The 21,418-nt window shown below is 42.9% G+C and overlaps 1 protein-coding gene across 1 annotated transcript in view; it reads left to right on the top strand.

Moving 5' to 3' along the window:
- The first annotated feature begins 5,666 nt into the window (after positions 1-5,666).
- The window catches only part of LOC311041141 (kalirin-like), a 93,997-nt gene continuing 78,245 nt past the window's right edge, over positions 5,667-21,418 (top strand). Inside the window, exons 1-5 of the mRNA XM_084051647.1 lie at positions 5,667-5,780; positions 13,555-13,629; positions 14,181-14,295; positions 15,200-15,392; positions 18,952-19,175. Of these exons, the coding sequence (XP_083907773.1) occupies positions 5,753-5,780; positions 13,555-13,629; positions 14,181-14,295; positions 15,200-15,392; positions 18,952-19,175 (635 nt within the window). The 5' untranslated portion in view covers positions 5,667-5,752. The remainder of the gene's footprint in view (positions 5,781-13,554; positions 13,630-14,180; positions 14,296-15,199; positions 15,393-18,951; positions 19,176-21,418) is intronic.

Genomic DNA, 21,418 nt, shown 5'->3' on the forward strand with positions numbered 1-21,418 from the left:
TCCTGTTTGAAGTCACTGGTTTCCTGTTTGAGTCACTGGTTTCCTGTTTGAAGTCACTGGTTTCCTGTTTGAAGTCACTGGTTTCCTGTTTGAGTCACTGGTTTCCTGTTTGAAGTCACTGGTCACAAAAGAAAAAGCATGGGTTTCCGAGGCTACTGGTCACTTTAGTGGTTCTCAAAGTGTCCCCAGGTAAATTATGGATAGTCAGGGTCCATTTGCTTCCATTTTTACACTTTCACAGTTATTGGTGTCCATGGTCCCTATACTGGCACAACATATTTTTAGATGGGGGGGGGTCCGCGGCCAAATACATTAATGTGGGGGTCCATTACATGAAAAAGCTTGAGAACCACTGCATTAGAGTAATGGTGTTTTTATTGTTGTTTTTTACCTATTAAAACCTGTGAGGTCTATTCTATAAAATGTCTTCTAAATCCTAACAGTTTTCTGAAAACAAAATATCTTTGTATATCAGTGGTTCTCAAACTTTTTTCATGTCAGACCCCCAAAATTATTTTGTACGTGGCCTCGGACCCTCATCTCAAAATATTTAGTTCCTGGGACCCCCCCAGAAGCAAAGATTTGAGTTAAAAGTGTTACTTAGAAAACACACATATTCAAAGATTTGTGTGAATTGCGCGTAAATGTAACTATTTGACACATAATATACACAGTAGCTTTCTGCTTGACAGAAATGGAAACCAAAAAGAAAATGTATTTTAAATATCTATTTTTTTTATATATATATGGAAAATGTATTTTAAATATCTAGTTTTATATATATATATTTAGTGAAGGGAAAATGACAAACAGATGACACAGAGTGGGTCAGTAACTTGACTTTCAGGAGGTGTGACACACTGTGTACAACTGGAAGGTTGCTGAAGCGTTATCTGGTAAGTACACACACACATGCACCCGCGCGCACCCGTCTCACAATATTTTGTTCCAGGGACCCCCAGAAGCACAGATTTGATTTACCGGTCATTTGAGATTTGAAAAATGTTGGCTTTAAAAAGAAATCAAAGATTTTCGCAAACTTTCACTATTTTTCAAAAATAGCCAAAGTATGCAATAATGGTTAAAGTGGTTAAACGGATTGTGACGCCATATTCATTTAATCCGGGACCCCTAGGGGGTCCGCAAAGTTACTACAGGGGGTCCGCTAAATATTTGTGTGATATGACTATTTTTTTTACCTTAACCACTTGAACCCTAACATCTCTTTAATGAGGAGCTTGTAGATCTGCTATTTTTTGCAAAGAGGTGTTTGGTGTAGAGGGAAAAAAGAGCAGACCAAGTCAACAAAAAAGTTTAATCTGAAACACAATTCTATACAATATAGAGGGGGTCCCTGCTTCATCTCTCTCAGCTAGGGGGTCCTTGGCCTGAAAACGTTGAAGACCCCTGATTTATGGCAATATTCATATTTAGCCGGGGGTCCCCGGACCCCACTTTTAGAACCAACGATAATAGTTTATATCAGAGGTTGTAATGACCTTTAACGTCCACCAGGGGGACGCCAAAGGCTACAGTTTGAAGCCGGTCTGCCTGAAACCATGTAGAACCTGATGAAAGAATAACATTATAGATTATTATCGATTCATAGAATCATATTGTCAATCAATCAGCTTTATAAAAGTCTGGTTGATGCAGGCTTTCATGTTTACATGTCCAGGAGTAAATAAAAAGGCTTTTAGAATTAAAGAATGGAAAATAAAATGAGCCTGAAAATAACAGCATGTTAAAAATCTCTTGTCTCATTTAAAGAGGTCCTTAACAGTTTTTAAACATTTTTTACTTAAGTAATGGTGACGGTATTCCGTCTCAAGCCGAGAAGAAAAGGATTTCCTCTGTGGCAGCCCTAATGTTGGACCTCGTATAAAGTATTTAATTGAGGGCGAGTCAACTGTGTATGAGGGTAACATCTCCTCTACAACATTGGTTCTCAAAGTGGGGTCCGGGGACCCCCAGGGGTACTTGAGGGGGTTCCAGGGGGTCCCCAGCTAAATGATGGATAGGAACCAAATGGACGTTTTAGTCCATGAGCCAGACAAGATTTAATTATCGAAAGAGTGGGCAAAACCAAACCTATATAAAATTGTTCATAGGGTCAATACGAGTAAATAAATATATGATAACCTCTCCACAAGAGTAGCTTTTTCATGGTTATCACACATTTTGTTATTTTCCCCATACGTACATGACAGGTGAAAAAATGACAAAATTTTATATAAAAAGAGTTATCTTAATGAAACTTCCTGAGTTGATTACTTACATGAAGACAATGATTTAAAGTATTACAAGTGTTCTGAAATTGTATATTTAAATATGCAAATTAGGCATTTAGTCCATGAGCCAGAGCCCCAAAATTGAGCCAGATATTGAATTTTCCCTCGTTAAAAACCTTTGACTCCAACATCTTAACAAAATGAAATAAGTATGTTGACTCTGGCTTTGTCCAATGTACCAATGTTGATTCTGGAAAGTTATGCAAATTTGGGCATATTTTCCTAATGCACAATTTGCATATTTAAATATACAATTTCAGAAAACTTGTAATACGATAAATCATTGTCTTCATGTAAGTAATCAACTCAGGAAGTTTCATTATGATAACTCTTTTTTAAATGTTGTCATTTTTTCACCTGTCATGTACGTATGGGGAAAATAACAAAATGTGTGATAACCATGAAAAAGCTACTCCTGTGGAAAGGTTATCATATGTTTATTTACTCGTATTGACCCTATGAACAATTTAATATAGGTATGGTTTTGCCCACTCTTTAGATAATCATTGCTCAATTTTGGGGTCTGGCTCATGGACTTTATGGGTCTGTAACTAACGGGTCCATTTGGTTCCATTTGTACACTCTCAGAGTTAAGTTAACATTGATTTTACAATATGAATTAGGGTCCCAGAGATATAAATGCCATTAAATGGGGGTCCGTAGCCCTAATGCATGTCAAACTGGGGGTCCTTGAAATTAAAATGGTTGAGAATCACTGCTTGAGAGCCGCTTCTCTTATGGGGGTCCCTGGCATATCTTTTCAAATGGGGGTCCGTGGGCTAATAAGTGTCATTTTGGGGGTCCTTGACATGAAAAAGTTTGAGAACCATGCACTGCTCTACAATATACCCAGCGACGAGCTTCTTCAGATCGTCTCCACTTAATGCACCGCTATCTCTACTGAAATCAAGTCTCTGTTTTGCCGGCATGGGGGGCTCCGTGTCAGCACTCAGCCAATCTGGGAACCCATCGTCAAATAAAAAGGAAAAACAGCGCCCTCTGCTGTTTTTCACTTATTCATTTGACTCTGGGCAGAGCTGTACGGAGGACCAGTGCTCGGGGAAAACAGGGTTTTGGTCTGCATTCAGCCTTTCACTTCCGGTGGTGCGACTATGTTTTCATTCCCACTAACACTATTTCTCCACAGAACACTAACACCACTTCTCCCAGAGAACATGGATGGTTTTGGTTATAAGCCCACTTGTTTCTATGATGAAAGAGCAAGTTAAAATGTTACTAACTCTTTGTGGTTTTGTTGGCTTCGAGGACGCTATTGTTAAATGAGTTTCGGTTTGTTTCCAGTGGGAAGCGAGCGCACAGATGTAAATCCCGCCCACTACATTTGATTGGGTAAAGCGCTGCCTGCTTCCTTATCTGAAGGCACGCCCACTTGTAAGCTAATGCGCACACGTTCTGAACGGGGCTACCGACAGATTCAGTAGCGCAGCTCTGAATCTGTTCTTGAGAGATTAGCACTCAGCAGGCATGGTCTTTCGTTTCAGTCAGATTAACAGCGTCGTGCTTTTTTTGCAGATGCTTCAACAAGGTCGACATTGTATTTTGCGCCGTGGAAAGTGTTTTTCTGCCCACACAAAGTGTGCAACGGACAGTATTATTACTTTGACGGATACAAATTCAAAATAACGACGATACTTCCAGCCGTGGAAGGTATGTGTGCGTTCTCCGTCATGTTCCGCCACACTCTTTGATGTTTCTGTGGTTTGGAACTCGTCACCTTTGGAGCATTATGCTACGTCTAGAGTGACCATACATTCAGGACCCTTAAATCAATGCGCACGTTTGTCGTGCACGCCCATTCATGCACGTCCGCACATGTATACGGACCATAGGTGTCGCACACAGGCAACGAACGACTGATTGACAGGCGTCAGCCTCAGCGTAGAATTCAGACACAAATTGCATTTGTTGTTGTTTTCTGGTTGGTTAAGGTGAGCATGTTTAAATGAACAACATGATATAAACGTCTAGCAGCCACTGAAAACAACTGTTATTTAGCGAAAACCGGGACAATTTTGTAGTGAATGTTGAAAACTGGGACACGCAGCTTGAAACCCGGTCACCCAGTGGCGTGCACAGACATTTTGAGGGGCAGGTGCTCAAGTAAATTATACTTTTTTGTGTTTACTTGGTCTGCTCTTTTTTCCCTCTACACCTATACCTCTTTGCCAAAAATAGCCGATCTACAAGCTCACAACGCCTCACAGCGCGAGGCGTTGTGAGCTTGTAGATCTGCTATTTTTGGCTAAAGTTCTCCTCAGAAAAGGGATGCTAGGTTTCGAGTGGTTATGGTATAAAGAAAAATCATATCACATGTAACAATACATTTTTAACAGCGATACGATAAGCATCACGATACATGGTACATGGACGATGCAATACATGGACGACATTGGTTCATTCATGACGATACGATTCAATGATTTAAAATCGATACACAGTAACTATTTAGCAAAACAATGTAATCCGTGGAAAAATGTATTATTATGGACATAAATAAGTAAACACAGTGACTCTGGTAAATACATGGACATTGTATTTGAACACATTATGGACAAACCCACAAAAACAATTTTGTACGTATCAAATTGCAAAACAATTTGATACGTACGATACAAAGTCAATGATACAATATTTTGCTGTTTGCTCATCGATATGTAGATAGTTGAAAATGCAGGTACTGTATCGTTAACCTGTAGTAATACAGTATAATGTAATTACAGTATAATTACTGTAACAGTAACTCGACACTGATTCTAATGGAAGATAACAGAAGCTACACCCGGCAGCAGTGATGTCATGGTAACGCGGTAACCATGGTAACAACAGTATAAAGGCGTAACGATAGTAACAACACGAGGATCATCAAGCGTCGCAGCGCGAGACGTTTAACCGTTTAACCGCCGGTTGTACGATAAACCGGACCACGTGCTCCTCACGCTCCTCTCACGCACGGCACGTTGACGGACGTGATGATGAAGATGATGATGATGATGCCGTGACGCTTGGCTCCTCCTCACGCTGCAGGAGAGAGAGAGAGAGAGAGAGAGAGAGAGAGAGACGCTGAGAGGGAGAGAGAGAGAGAGAGGTGGAGAGACACCGAGAGAGAGAGAGAGAGAGAGACGCTGAGAGAGAGAGAGAGGGGGGGATGCGCGTGCGCGGCGCGCGAGCGGCCGGTTAACGGAAGGAGCAGAAGATGGAGAGAGGAGGAGATGTGATGGATGGATGAGGAGGCGCGCGCAGGAGGAGCAGCTCCTAGGAGCACTACGGTACAAACACCTCCTTATAGAGGAGAGGAGGAGAACACAGCAGGAGGAGGAGGAGCAGGGGGGAGGGGGAGGAGGAGGCCTGGTGGTCCAGGGGTCCTCCTTCTTACGGACCGACCGACTGACTGACGTGCGCGTGCACGAGGAGGAGGAGGAGGAGGCGTGCTAACGGACAGAATGAACGACGGAGAGCAAGACACAGCAGGTGTGTGTGTGTGTGTGTGTGTGTGTGTGTGTGTGTGTGTGTGTGTGTGTGTGTGTGTGTGTGTGCGTGCGTGCGTGCGTGCGTGCGTGCGTGCGTGTGTGTGTGTGTGCGCGCGCGCGTGTGTCGTTGGATGGCTGTATAGTGGTGGGTGTGTGTGCGCGTGCGTGTGTCCATCCGTCCGTCCCGTCCTACTATGACACCCTGCGCGTGCGTGATGCCCCCCCACCCCCCCTTCAGCTAGCACTGTGTTTTTCTGCCATCAGTGTGTGTGTGTGTGTGTGTGTGTGTGTGTGTGTGTGTGTGTGTGTGTGTGATGATATGTCTTATGTGTGTATGTATCATAATTTGTGTGTGGTGATGATGTGTTTTATCAATGTGTGTGTGAGAGAGAGAGAGAGAGAGAGAGAGAGAGAGAGAGAGAGAGAGAGAGAGAGAGAGAGAGAGAGAGAGAGAGAGAGAGAGAGAGAGCGAGAGAGAGAGAGATGATGTATCATAATATGCATGTGTGTGTGTTCATGTTTCTACGTGTGTGTGTGTGTGTGTGTGTGTGTGTGTGTGTGTGTGTGTGTGTGTGTGTGTGTGTGTGTGTGTGTGTGTGTGTGTGTGTGTGTGTGTGTGTGTGTGTGTGTGTGTGTGTGTGTGTGTGAGATAGAGAAACTGTCTGTCTGGCCAATTCATGTCTGTCTTTCTACAACAGGAAGTGAGGTGAACCTGTGCATGAGGTCATTTCCTGTTAGCTACACAGACAGACAGGAAGCTGCTCAGATCAGGTTCCTCTCTAACGGCCGTGATCCCCTCGAGCAAGGCACTCACACTCTACTCTACTACTGGTCTCTTAGTGCAGACAGACAGACAGACAGACAGACAGACAGACAGTAAAGTAATTCAATCCAAATCCTCACCAGTGGTCCTTAAACATGTTCATGTCAAGGACCCCCACATTAATACATTTAGTGGCAGAGGTTTTTTTAAACGGGGTACACTACATACAGTGCCAGCACTTCTTAGGGTACATACACACATCTCCGTTTGCTGGCGTGAAACGGGTCGCTACGAAACGGAAGCTCTTGTTCCCGATCCGGCAATTTTGTTATGTATACAAACGTGTTGCGGAAACCGGATGTGCTTTTTCCGGACCGGATCGCGTCCGTCTTTCCGTTTTTTTTTTTACATGGGAGTGGATGGGACTTCCGGCCGTCTGTACGGTCGCGAACGGAATTGTGTGTATGTACCCTTACCATGTACGCTGATCTGTTTAGAGCTGTAGTCTTCTTACCAGGGGTGCCGATATTTGTCAGCTCTATTGGGTGCGCTACCTGGCGCGCGAGCAGCGCACGAAAAAAAAAAAGGTTTCTGGGTGGACATTTTCCTTTTTTGGGGGGATTTTGTAACTTTAATTGGGTTTAATTACCTGCTAGGTGAAGACAAAGCCTGGAGCCGGCAAAACATAAACAAATGGGAGCGCGCTGCGAGTACGAGCGAGCGGCTGCGCGCCCCCCCCCTCGCCCACTGGTTGCTTTAGCCCCGAGGCACCCGCAGTATCGGTGTACAGTACACTGATCTGTTTAGCGCTGTAGTCTTCTTACCGTGTACGCTGATCTGTTTAGCGCTGTAGTCTTCTTACCGTGTACACTGATATGTTTAGCGCTGTAGTCTTCTTACCGTGTACACTGATATGTTTAGCGCTGTAGTCTTCTTACCGTGTACGCTGATCTGTTTAGCGCTGTAGTCTTCTTACCGTGTACACTGATCTGTTTAGCGCTGTAGTCTTCTTACCGTGTACACTGATATGTTTAGCGCTGTAGTCTTCTTACCGTGTACACTGATATGTTTAACGCTGTAGTCTTCTTACCGTGTACACTGATATGTTTAGCGCTGTAGTCTTCTTACTGTGTACGCTGATATGTTTAGCGCTGTAGTCTTCTTACCGAGCGCTGTAGTCTTCTTACCGTGTACACTGATATGTTTAGCGCTGTAGTCTTCTTACTGTGTACGCTGATCTGTTTAGCGCTGTAGTCTTCTTACCGTGTACACTGATATGTTTAGCGCTGTAGTCTTCTTACCGTGTACACTGATATGTTTAGCGCTGTAGTCTTCTTACCGTGTACACTGATATGTTTAGCGCTTTAGTCTTCTTACCGTGTACACTGATATGTTTAGCGCTGTAGTCTTCTTACCGTGTACACTGATATGTTTAGCGCTGTAGTCTTCTTACCGTGTACACTGATATGTTTAACGCTGTAGTCTTCTTACCGTGTACACTGATATGTTTAGCGCTGTAGTCTTCTTACCGTGTACACTGATATGTTTAGCGCTGTAGTCTTCTTACCGTGTACACTGATATGTTTAGCGCTGTAGTCTTCTTACTGTGTACACTGATATGTTTAGCGCTGTAGTCTTCTTACCGAGCGCTGTAGTCTTCTTACCGTGTACACTGATCTGTTTAGCGCTGTAGTCTTCTTACCGTGTACACTGATCTGTTTAGCGCTGTAGTCTTCTTACCGTGTACACTGATATGTTTAGCGCTGTAGTCTTCTTACCGTGTACACTGATATGTTTAGCGCTGTAGTCTTCTTACCGTGTACACTGATCTGTTTAGCGCTGTAGTCTTCTTACCGTGTACACTGATATGTTTAGCGCTGTAGTCTTCTTACCGTGTACACTGATATGTTTAGCGCTGTAGTCTTCTTACCGTGTACACTGATATGTTTAGCGCTGTAGTCAGCCACGACGAGGACGCGGATGTAAACAAAGGGTGCGTGCGCGATGGTCGAGGGTCCCGACTATCGCCTGGAACAATAACATTTACGATGTTATTACAATACTCTTGTTGTTAACATGTAGCCTGGGATCAATCAATACCATTTTTGGGTTTCTGATTCAGGTCGGAGCGGAAATAACCTTATGTCATCAGGAGACACGACCGGAACCAACGACCTGGAACCATAGAGTTATAATGTATCTAGAGGGCGGATTGCCCCCCCCCCCCCCCACCAGCTATTCATTTCTATTAACCCATTGAGACCTGAAGCCGATTCTACATGTCTCCTAAATCTCAACAGCATTCTGAAAAACGTATGTTTCTATATCAGTGGTGCTCAAACTTTTTCATGTCAAGGACCCCCAAAATTATATGTATTTGGCTGCGGACCCCCATCAAAATATTTTGTTCCAGGGACCCCCCGAAGCAAAGATTTGAGTTAAAAATGTTCGCTTTAAAAAAATATATATTCAAAGATTTGCACACATTTTCACGATTTTTCAAAAATAGCAGATCTACAAGCTCGTAGATCTACAAGCTCAGATATACAAGCTCCTATGAGCTTGTATATCTGATATTTTTGAATAGCCAAAAGTTTAAAATAATGCTTTTCAGCTCAAATCTAAAAATGACACAGTTCCAGGTCTTTTAATGGGTTAAAGTGCTCAGTGGTGTTTTGAAGCACCCGGAAGTAAGAATAGGAACCAATATAGAACCAATATGAACCAATGGAATGGATCCATGGGTCGTGACGCGTCGTGAGCGTGCGCACAAAACGGGAGACGCACGCGCAGTAGCATTTTAAGTGCATTCTCAGATTTGACCACCAGGCTTGGCCACTGCACTGTTCTACCGTAGTTCTGGGGGCTTGCCTGGAACCACCGACGCTGTGCATCTGCAAATGGGATAATCGTTTTTTTTTTTTAAAGGGATAGTTCACCCAAAAAATGACTTGTTTTCTATCAATTCCACACCCCATGAAGCCTTGAATTGGATGGATTTTTTTTTTTTTTTTTTTTATTCTTGAGACAATAATTTGTTGACCGGCGGAAAGATGCTAATGTCTCCGGTAGGAGACTCAAAGTTGACACTTTGAGTCTCCTACCGGAGCCGCCGCTGGTCATCAAATGATTGCCTTAGGAATGAGACAAAAACAAAAGCTATACTTTTTTGGATGATCTATCCCTTTAACTCATTCAGTGCCAGACTTATTGTCTCCGCCAGGCCGAAGGCAGATCAACCTTGATCTGTCCGATCTCCCATATTCCATCCTCATTGGTTAAGGTTGCCATCCAAAGTTTGCAGGATTGGTCCGTTTTGAACAAACTGCCTCAAACCATGAACGCAGCTTGCGATTTTCCGTGAAATTTCACACGCACATTCCCACTAGGCCGAGGAAGAAATGCCACCCTTTTCACATTGGCCTGTTATAGCGCCACCAGCAGGTCTCATTTAGCAAAACACATTTTAGGAACGAAATGCCTCAAATCATGAATGCTGTGTCTGATTGCCGTGAAAGCCCTAAGAATAAATTGCACCGTTTTCACATTGGCCTATTATTTCTGTCTGTGTTTGCCCACAGCCAGCCATTTCTTTGTGTGTTTACCTTTTTGAACCGGTCACAGAAAATGTGTATCCGTTACGATCGATCGTCTGACCGTTTTGTAAACACACCCGGTATCGGTGCGCGTCGCCCACAGAACGAAACGATCCAACCGCGACCGCCCCTTGCCTTGTAACAGCATGTTGAAAATAGCATGTCTAGCGAAACGCAGGGCAAAAAAAGTCAACTCAAGATACAGCCGTTTTAATGTAAACGCTAAACAGGAAGTGGACATGCAGTGGAAATCTTCGGATGACGTTATCTCCGGATCCGTGTGTGTAGAGAAATTCGCGCGATACTCCCCCCCCCCGCCGCACGCCGCTATACGGACTGGCGGGCGGAAGTATCGCGAGACGAAAACGCCAAGGGCCAAATTCTCCTTTGAGACCTGAGGCCCATTCTACAAATAGTTCTCACACTTTTCAATAAAATAAACAAATAATAGCAGATGTACAAAGCTTGTAGATCTGCTATTCATTTAGTAGTAAAATCAACGTTGATTTTAAATCGACGCTAAAATCTAAAATCCCGGGTTTCAATGGGTTTTAAACACGTTAAACACATTTTGGGCCCCTTTTTGTAACTACACCTTTCAGGACGGGGTTCCTGTTGCTATGTACAGTATATAGCAACGTACATTTTTTTGTAATGTTTGAGTAAATATTTGAAGTTTTTCAGAAAACTTAGGTCAGGACTTAGAAGGCGTTTTTAGAATTGGCCTCAGGTCTAAATGGTCTTAAAGGACAAGACCACGTTGGTAGAGGTTGTGGTTGTTTAGGTAGCTTGCCATGATGTTTCTCCAAAGGTGGACAAGAAATCAAAAATAATTGCTCCATTGATTAGAAATTGATGATTCAAAATATGCTCCTGATTGACTTACATCAGGGGTGATGCAGCTTTGATGATGGAGAGGGCCACTATATTTCCACACTCACTCCAGAGGACACATTACATATACTGTCGGGCCATTCTATGTCACACAAAAGTAGCAAAAATAGCAGATCTGCTATTTTTGAATTGGAATCCTGAAAAGTAGCATTTTAATGTAATTTCAAATGCATTTAGTTATACTTATGTTTAACTTTATGAACTTAAATACAAATACATTGGACACAAAAAAAGACAATAGAATGTTAATACTAGTCATTAAGCTACTAATATAGACTGAAGTAATTAAAGTGGGTCATGTTTGGATGTGTGGAAAACAGCTGAAATCAATAATATATCACTATTCCGATATTAACCTGCGGGCCGTATTAAGTGAAGGTGGGGGCCGCATGTGGCCCCCAGACCACCAGTTGCCCATGTATGTATGCCCTTACATTGTACGCTGAAACAGCTCTCAAAGTCACTCTGTTAGCACATAAACAAACACAAACCAAGCTGATTCAGACAATATAGTGCTCTACGCTAAGATATGAGCGACCATTTCATCCTCAGTCACACTGACAGGACCACCATTCACTTCCTGGTTAGGCGTTTTTGGGGAAACGGCTGCATCTCGCCTTCCTGGTTCTCGTCTGCATTTTTGGCGAGACATGCTTTACTCAACGGCCAATAATGGAGGGTCAAAATGAAAATGATTTTTTTTCCCCCTAAAGTTTTATCTGGGCTTGTTTTCAACCCATTGAGACCTTAAGCCGATTCTACATGTCTCCTAAATCCCAACAGTTTTCTGAAAAACGTATGTTTCTATATCAGTGGTGCTCAATCTTTTTCATGTCAAGGACCCCCAAAATTATACGTATTTGGCCGCCGACCCCCATCAAAATATTTTGTTCCAGGGACCCCCCATGAAGCAAAGATTTGAGTTAAAAATGTTCGCTTTAACAATATATATATATATTCAGAGGATTTGCACACATTTTCACGATTTTTCAAAAATAGCAGATCTACAAGCTCATAGCGCGGCACTCGGTGCCGCGCTATGAGCTTGTAGATCTGCTATTTTTGAATAGCCCAAAGTGTAAAATAATGCTTTGTAGCTCAAATCTAAAAATGACACAGTTCCAGGTCTTAATGGGTTAAAATGTAGTTGATTATCTGGGCTTGTTTCTAAAGTGTAGTTGTTTATTTAGTCTTGTTTTTAAAGTGTAGTTGTTTATTTAGTCTTGTTTTTAAAGTGTAGTTGTTTATTTAGTCTTGTGTTTAAAGTGTAGTTGTTTATTTAGTCTTGTTTTTAAAGTGCAGTTGTTTATTGTCTTCGCCAGACCAAAAGGCATGGCAAGAGAGTATGTTTTGCACCCTGTCTGTCCGTCCGTCTGCGTGTCCGTGTGTCCTTCTGTCTGTGGACAACTAATCTCCGGCGCTGTTGGCTTGATCACAGCTAAACTGTGCACACGCCACACACACACTCCCTGGATGCCAATTCAGAACCTCTGCCCCAAATTTGCCCTGCGTTTTTCATATAGTGCCACAAGGAGGCCGACCTATGTTAAAGGACAACTTTGGTTTTTCACAACCATGGTTTATATTTTAGCTTGTAATTAAAGTAAATAAAAGATGAGTGTATATATTTTTTCATTTACTGCTTTCTATAGTTTTTGCAATTTTCGCGATATATTTTTTTACAGTGGGCGGGGGCATTCTGTCCGTTGGCTAAATATGTATTTTTTTACACAATAACTCTGCGTTTTCTTTATTATTATTTACAGTGGCTCTTCTAGACCCCAATAACTCACATCTGGCCATCAAAGACCGTGGGACACATGGGATTGTGTAAAAGACATATTTAGCCACCGGACAGGATGCCCCCGCCCACTGCAAAAAAATATCGCTAAAATTATAGAAAGCAGTAAATAAATAAAAAACAACACTCATCTTTTATTTACTTTAATTACAAGCTAAAATATAAACCTTGGTTGTGAAAAAACAAAGTTGTCCTTTAAATACATTTTTGGATATTAATCCTTCAGATTTAAAAGTGTCACTTAAATCGGTACACTTGATCTCCATAGTTATGTTATCAAGACAAATCTGTTTGATCAAGAGTTTGCAGGATTGGCCCTTTTTGAACAAAATGCCGCAAATAATATATATTGTATATACATTTATCCGCCAGGCCGAAAGGCATGAAGAGAGAGTATGTTTTGCACCCTGTCCGTCCGTCCGTCTGTGTGTCCGTTTGTCCTTCTGTCTGTGACCAGCTAATCTCCGGCACCGTTGGCCCGGTTACAGCGAAACTGTGCACACACACTCCCTGTCTGTCTGTCTGTCTGTCTGTCTGTCTGTCTGTCTGTCTCTCTGTCTCTCTGTCTCTCTGTCTGTCTGTCTGTCTGTCTGTCTGTCTGTCTGTCTGTCTGTTTGTCTGTCCATAAAGGTGGAAGTATGATGGACTGTGTTAATGGTGTGTGTGTGTGTGTGTGTGTGTGTGTGTGTGTGTGTGTGTGTGTGTGTGTGTGTGTGTTCAGGAGGAGGCATGGTGGACGGTGTTAAGGCTGTAGACGTGTTGACGGTGCTCAGAGAGAAAGTGGCCTTTGTGTCAGGTGAGACACACACACACACACACACACACACACACACACACACACACACACACACACACACACACACACACACACACACACACACACACACACACACACACACAGTAACTAACACTTTGCTTCTGGGGGATTCTACAAATGTCTTCTAAATCCTAACAGTTTAAAAAAAAACGTGTATTGCTATAATATCAGTGGTTCTCAAACTTTATTCATGTCAAGGACCACCAAAATGATATGTATTTGGCCGCGGACCTAACCTGGCTCCGCCAGATGGCCGCGGACCCCCATATCAAAATGTTTAGTTCCAGGGACCCCTAGAAGCAAAGATTTGTGTTAAAAACTTGTTTTCGTTTACATGCACGTCCGTGTCGGGGCTGTCAAAATGATCACTGGAATAAATTAATTAGGATCAGGTTGATTCATTAATTAGGATCAGGTTGATTCATTCATTAGGATCAGGTTGATTCATTAATTAGGATCAGGTTGATTCATTAATTAGGATCAGCTGTGATCCACTTGGAGTTCTAAATAAGTCACTGAACTGTTTCCAGGTGGGCGGGACAAAAGAGGCGGGCCCATCCTCACCTTCCCTGCCAGGACCAATCATGATCGAGTGAAACAGGAAGACCTCAGTCGATTGGTCACCTACCTGTCCACAATACCCAGGTACTTCCTGTTGTCTGTCCGTCACACAGTGACGTGTTGTGAGCTTGTAGATCTGCTATTTCTGCTAGTGCTAGTTATATTTATTTATATATATATATTTCAGGAACATTGTTGTTAAAGAGGTGGTGCCATGGTTTTGCACTTTTTCTGTTTTTCATGTGTCTATGAGGTTGATAGAACTTAATTAAGCCCCCTGGTGGTGTTTTGTATGGTGTTTTATGTCTTCTCTGACTATTTTGAGTGTCTACCTGGAGGCTGAAACCTTGAGGGTCAAACGTGCCAATAGAAAAACAGCCCTTTAGTGACATAGTAAAAAATATACACTCCCCCTCATTATCATAACACAACAGGTGTGGGCATGAGGAGGAGGAGGGACTAGGACCAAGGGCGCCGATACCGTGGGTGCCCCGGGGCTAAAGCACCCACTGTGGGTGAGGAGCTGGTAAAAAAAAAAAAAAATCGCCTGGTTCAGATCGCCATTGAACAACCGAATTAACCGAAATAAAGTTACAAAACCCCCCCAAAAAAGTAAATCATCCGGCCAAAACCCACAAAATTCTTCGCGCGTGCGCGAATGGGGCGCCTTGTTGGGCACCCGCTAGAGCTTCTAAATATCGGCGCCCCTGACTAGGACAGGTGGGTGGTGCTAAGGTGAGAACCAGGTATACTTAATGAACTGGAGGCATGTCCACATAAAAACATAATTTTAACAATTTCTGTACACTTTTTTGAAAAAAATCGTCCTCCTAGTATAACCATAATACCTGATGATTATGTTTTAGGGGGGGGGGGGGGAATCACTGAAAATCACGGCACCCCGTCTTTAAATCTTAACTCTGTGTGTGTGTGTGTGTGTGTGTGTGTGTGTGTGTGTGTGTGTGTGTGTGTGTGTGTGTCTCCTCAGTGAGGATGTGCGTGCGCGGGGCTTCACCGTGGTGGTAGACATGCGGGGGTCTAAGTGGGAGAGCGTGAAGCCCCTCCTCCGGACCCTCCAGGAGGTTTTCTCCTCCCACATCCACATCGCTCTGCTCATCAAACCTGACACCTTCTGGCAGAAACACAGAACCAACCTGGGCAGTGCTAAGCTCAGCTTTGAGGTCTGTCTGTCTGTCTGTCTGTCTGTCTGTCTGTCTGTCTGTCTGTCTGTCTGTCCTCCCTTATTGTTTCCGCCAGGCCGAAGGCCTGTTTTGGAGCCTGTCCGTCCGTCCGTCCGTCCGTGTGTCATTCTCAGTGGCATGCACAGACATTTTGAGGGGCAGGTGCTCAAGTAAATTATACTTTTTTTTGTTTACTTGGTCTGCTCTTTTTTCCCTCTACACCTATACCTCTTTGCCAAAAATAGCCGATCTACAAGCCCACAACGCCTCGCAGCGCGAGGCGTTGTGAGCTTGTAGATCGGCTATTTTTGGCTAAAGTTCTCCTCAGAAAAGGGATGCTAGGTTTTGAGTGGTTACGGTAAAAAGAAAAATCATATCACATAAAGATTTGGCGGACCCCCTGTAGTAACTCTGAGGACCGCCTAGGGGTCCCCAACCCCCTGTTGAAGACCCCTGCTGTAAACTGAAAAAAGGGCACTTCTGGTCAAGAGGGCAAAGGGCAGGTGCTCTAGCACCACCTATAGTCTATCTGTGCACGTCATTCTGTGTGTGAACAGCTAATCTCCGGCACTGTTGGATTGATGGCAGTGAAACTGTGCACACACACTCCCTGGATGCCAGAGTAGAACCCCTGCCCCAAATCTTTCAGATTGGCCTGTTATAGCGCCACCAGCAGGCAGAGTTTTTGCAAAACAGATGTTTTTATATTACTCCTACAGAATTTGTCCAAACATCACACAAATCGGTACACAGTATCCCTATAGTCATGTGATCAAGGTGAATCTGGTAAGTTTTTCACAAAATGCCTCAAATCAGGAACACAGCACAGCAATTTCCATAAAATTGGGTACATATATTCCCACTAGGCCGAAGAACAAATGCCACCCTTTTCACATTGGCCTGTTATAGCGCCACCAGGAGGCTACAATAACCTACCTGTCTGTCTGCCTTTCTTTTTTTTATAACTTTGTGTTTATTGAGGATACTTCAAGTAGTTACATTTATCACTTTTTTCAATAAAATAAAACAAAACAAATCATAGAACAGACATTTACAAGAACTTTGGCAAACAAATACAAAAAACAAAAAACAAAACAGAAGATATATTTACATATTACCTTATTTAGACCTTTGTGGGGGTGCACATTAACCTCATTTTCTTACGTCATCACATCCCTTCTCTTAAGATTATGTATATTATCCATTTTTCCCATCTTTTTTCATAGAGATCTTCCCTTATTTTCAGTTTGAATGTCAATTTTTCCATATCCTGAATATTGTCCACTATATTTCTCCACTGTGTATAGTCCGGTGCGTCAGTCTTGAGCCAGTTCCTGGTGATAGCCTTTTTCCCAGCCGCTAGGAGGATTTTGGCTAGATAACAGTCTCCTGGATGTACAATTCCCTCCATATGACCCAAATACATTACAAGACAAGAATGGGGAATTTCATAGCCTAAAACCTCACATATTGTTGAGTGCAGAGTTTCCCAAAAAGGCTGGATTTTCGTACAGCTCCAGAAGACGTGTGTATGATTGGAGTCAGAGTTTCCGCAGTTTCTCCAGCATAGCTGTTGATTCTTAATTTGTTTGCTTTTAATCTGGGGTGTGATAAAATACCGGATTTGATTCTTCCATATGAATTCCCTCCATCCCTTTGACTGCGTTGTTGTCTGATGCATTTCCCACATACCATACCACGTCTCCTCCGGAATCTCCTCACCCAATTCTTTTTCCCATTTACTCTTAACATATATTGTTGAGCATTTTTTGGATTCCATCAAGCATGAATATACTTTAGATATGGTCTGTCTGCCTTTCTGTCTGTCTGTCTGCCTGCCTGCCTGCCTGCCTGCCTGTCTGTCTGTCTGACCTGTCTTATGTTTCCAGACTAGTATCAGTAGAGGTTTTCTCTCTAACCTGTCTGTCTCTCTCTATAGACCAGTCTAGTGTCAGTAGAGGGTCTCTCTCTCTCTAACCTGTCTGTCTCTCTCTCTCTAACTGTCTGTCTCTCTCTATAGACCAGTCTAGTGTCAGTAGAGGGTCTCTCTCTCTCTAACCTGTCTGTCTCTCTCTCTCTAACTGTCTGTCTCTCTCTATAGACCAGTCTAGTGTCAGTAGAGGGTCTCTCTCTCTCTAACCTGTCTGTCTCTCTCTCTCTAACTGTCTGTCTCTCTCTATAGACCAGTCTAGTGTCAGTAGAGGGTCTCTCTCTCTCTAACCTGTCTGTCTCTCTCTCTCTAACTGTCTGTCTCTCTCTATAGACCAGTCTAGTGTCAGTAGAGGGTCTCTCTCTCTCTAACCTGTCTGTCTCTCTCTCTCTAACTGTCTGTCTCTCTCTATAGACCAGTCTAGTGTCAGTAGAGGGTCTCTCTCTCTCTCTCTCTCTCTCTCTCTCTCTCTCTCTCTCTCTCTCTCTCTCTCTCTCTCTCTCTCTCTCTCTCTCTCTCTCTCTCTCTCTCTCTCTCCAGACCAGTCTAGTGTCAGTAAAAGGTCTCTCTAACCTGTCTCTCTGTAACCTGTCTGTCTCTCTCTCTCTCTCTCTCTCCAGACCAGTCTAGTGTCAGTAAAAGGTCTCTCTAACCTGTCTCTCTGTAACCTGTCTGTCTCTCTCTCTCTCTCTCTCTCTCTCTCCAGACCAGTCTAGTGTCAGTAAAAGGTCTCTCTAACCTGTCTCTCTCTAACCTGTCTCTCTGTAACCTGTCTGTCTGTAACCTGTCTGTCTCTCTAACCTGTCTATCTGTAACCTGTCTGTCTCTCTAACCTGTCTGTCTGTAACCTGTCTGTCTCTCTAACCTGTCTGTCTGTAACCTGTTTGTCTCTCTAACCTGTCTGTCTGTAACCTGTCTGTCTCTCTAACCTGTCTGTCTGTAACCTGTCTGTCTCTCTAACCTGTCTGTCTGTAACCTGTCTGTCTCTCTAACCTGTCTGTCTGTAACCTGTCTGTCTGTAACCTGTCTGTCTCTCTAACCTGTCTGTCTGTAACCTGTCTGTCTCTCTAACCTGTCTGTGTGTAACCTGTCTGTCTCTCTAACCTGTCTGTCTGTAACCTGTCTGTCTGTCTGTCTGTCTAACCTGTCTGTCTGTAACCTGTCTGTCTGTCTAACCTGTCTGTCTGTAACCTGTCTGTCTCTCTATAGACCAGTCTAGTGTCAGTGGAGGGTCTGTCTCTCTAACCTGTCTGTCTGTAACCTGTCTGTCTCTCTATAGACCAGTCTAGTGTCAGTGGAGGGTCTGTCTCTCTAACCTGTCTGTCTGTAACCTGTCTGTCTCTCTATAGACCAGTCTAGTGTCAGTGGAGGGTCTGTCTCTCTAACCTGTCTGTCTGTAACCTGTCTGTCTGTCTGTCTGTCTAACCTGTCTCTCTGTAACCTGTCTCTCTGTAACCTGTCTGTCTGTAACCTGTCTGTCTCTCTATAGACCAGTCTAGTGTCAGTGGAGGGTCTGTCTCTCTAACCTGTCTGTCTGTAACCTGTCTGTCTCTCTATAGACCAGTCTAGTGTCAGTGGAGGGTCTGTCTCTCTAACCTGTCTGTCTGTAACCTGTCTGTCTCTCTATAGACCAGTCTAGTGTCAGTGGAGGGTCTGTCCAGGCTGGTGGACCCGTCTCAGCTGACCTCTGACCTGGGCGGGGCTCTGGAGTATGACCATGTTGAATGGACAGAGCTGCGGTTGGGCCTGGAGGAGTTCAGCGGGGCGGCCAATCAGCTGCTGGCCCAGCTGGAGCAGCTGGAGGCGGGGCTGCAGAGGCTCCCCGAGCCCCAGGATGTGGACAAGGCCCGAAAGTACGTTAAAACCACATTACAGGGTTTTACTTTGGTTAAGATTAAGTGGTACATATTAGCTCTATGTTGTGATAGTAATCAGTGGTGGAAGAAGTATACTCGGATATTTCACTTAACACATCGTGTGCCAGAGGTTTATTAACACATGGGGTGCCAGTTTTTTTTTAAAACAGAGTACACTGAGTACCAGGATTTTTAACCATTTTTGAGGAGCCGAGATACAGGCTTTTGAAGTCATAAGTTAACCAGGAAGTGGATTGGAGTCTAAATCTTCGGAAAATTATATCTCCTGGTGCTGTGAAGGAAAGAAAAGAAAAAAATGTTTTTTTTTTTTTTTTTTTTTTTCCTTTTTCCGGCCTCTCCTTCTTAGAGACTCCTTGGATGATTCGTTATAAGTTTCGTTAGAGCGCCCCCACGTGGGAAAAATATATTTTTTTAAATGGGCCAAAAACGGTCCGGACCGTTTATGGCACATAACGCATAGCTTCTCAAAAACGGTCCGGACCGTTTATGGCACTCAATATGTTAACACATTGGGTGCCCGAATTTTATAATAACAGATTACGTTCGGTGCCAGAAATCTCACCGTTTCGCTGCGCTGTGCTGTTTAAATCTGTCGACTCCACGGACGAGCGATCCATGAAAAACAATGCATGTGTGCAGGGTGCACGATGGTCCTGGCTAAAGCCTGGAACAACAACATGTCTCACGCGAGTCACCATTGCAGAGCGATCGCGCATCGAGAATGACTCGTTTTGCCCACTGTAAAAGGTTAAAGAGATACAGAGGTTTTTAGCAAGGAGATAGAATGGAAGCGGATGGGAGGCAGATTTTTTGGCACGGTGATCCATCCTGTCCCTTACTTCTTAGAGTGTTCATGGGGGATTCCAGGGCTGCGCTAGCCCCCCCCCCCTGTGGAAACAAAACAAACGTTTTTTTTTGGCTTTTTGGCACTCCACGGGTGTATTTGCAAAAATGTAATATTACGGTTTTGGCACTCAATGTGTTAAGTTAAAGTAACAATAGCGCGATATAAAAATACCCTGTTGCAAGTAAAAGGCCATGTGTTCAAAATGTTACTTGAGTAAAAGTACAAAAGTATTGGCATCAAGATATACCTAAAGTATCAAAAGTAAAAGTACTAAAATGTTTGAAAATAGCAGATCTATTACGACACGTTGTGAGCTTGTAGATCTGCTATTTTCAAATAGTCTTGAAAATGACGCCTTTCCAGAAGTTGGAATTTCCTAAATGTTTAGTAGGCCTATGTTATTTAGCAGTTCGATAAATAACTGTTATTTAACTGTTAACTCATTCACTGCCAGAATTATTTCTGGCGCGTTTGAACACTGCCATATTTTTCATTGAAAAAAAAAAAGTACTCAGGAGCCGAGATACAGAATTTTTAAGTTTTAAGTTAACAAGGAAGTGGATGGGAGTCTATATCTTCGAAAAATCATATCTCCTTGGTCTTTGGGTCAAAAAAAAAAAAAAAAATCAAAAAAAAAAAATTAATAAAAAAAAAATATTTTTTTATTTTTTTATTTTTTAAAAAGTCGTTTTAGTCGTTCTAGGCAGGCATGGCTTATGGACAGAAGTCGTTTTAGTCGTTCTAGGCAGGGAATGAGTTAATAACTGTTATTTCGCTCAATAAATGTTATTTAGCATACCCAATAGTAACAGAATCCATTGAAAATATCTTCTATCAATTATTTGGGGTTTCAACTCGCTTGCGATGACTGAAAACTCTATCAATTCTCTTACGAAGATCCTGTATTTTCTTTTGCACACGTCTTTTCACATGTCAGTGACATCACTGACGAATCCTTTGGTACCTTTATAACCAGCTTCGAACATAATGGCGCCGCGTACGTCCGTGCTACTTCCGGGTTGCATAATAGTGACATCACTGTCAAATCCTTGGTATTATGATCCTAGCAGCCTTTCATCTTGTGTTTAACAGCAGTGTCACTACAAGCTGTTTTTAGATTTTTTTTCACGCTCGCGCTAAAGAAACACTAAACAGGATTATTATTTCATGTCAACGTTCAAGTACAACTATCAGAAGATGTAACTCAGGTAAAGTAATGCGTCACTCTGCAAGTTTAACTCAAGTTTTCCACCTGTTCAAAATGTTTCTTCTGGCTCTTTTTTCACGTTGCAATTATTTTTTTTATTAAATCGATTTAAATCGTCACCCGTTTGAATCGATTTAAATTGATTTACGATAAATCGTTACATGC

Source organism: Gymnoscopelus microlampas (genome assembly GCF_963454915.1).
Source record: "Gymnoscopelus microlampas genome assembly, chromosome: 24".
In the NCBI taxonomy this organism is placed as follows: Eukaryota; Metazoa; Chordata; class Actinopteri; order Myctophiformes; family Myctophidae; genus Gymnoscopelus; species Gymnoscopelus microlampas.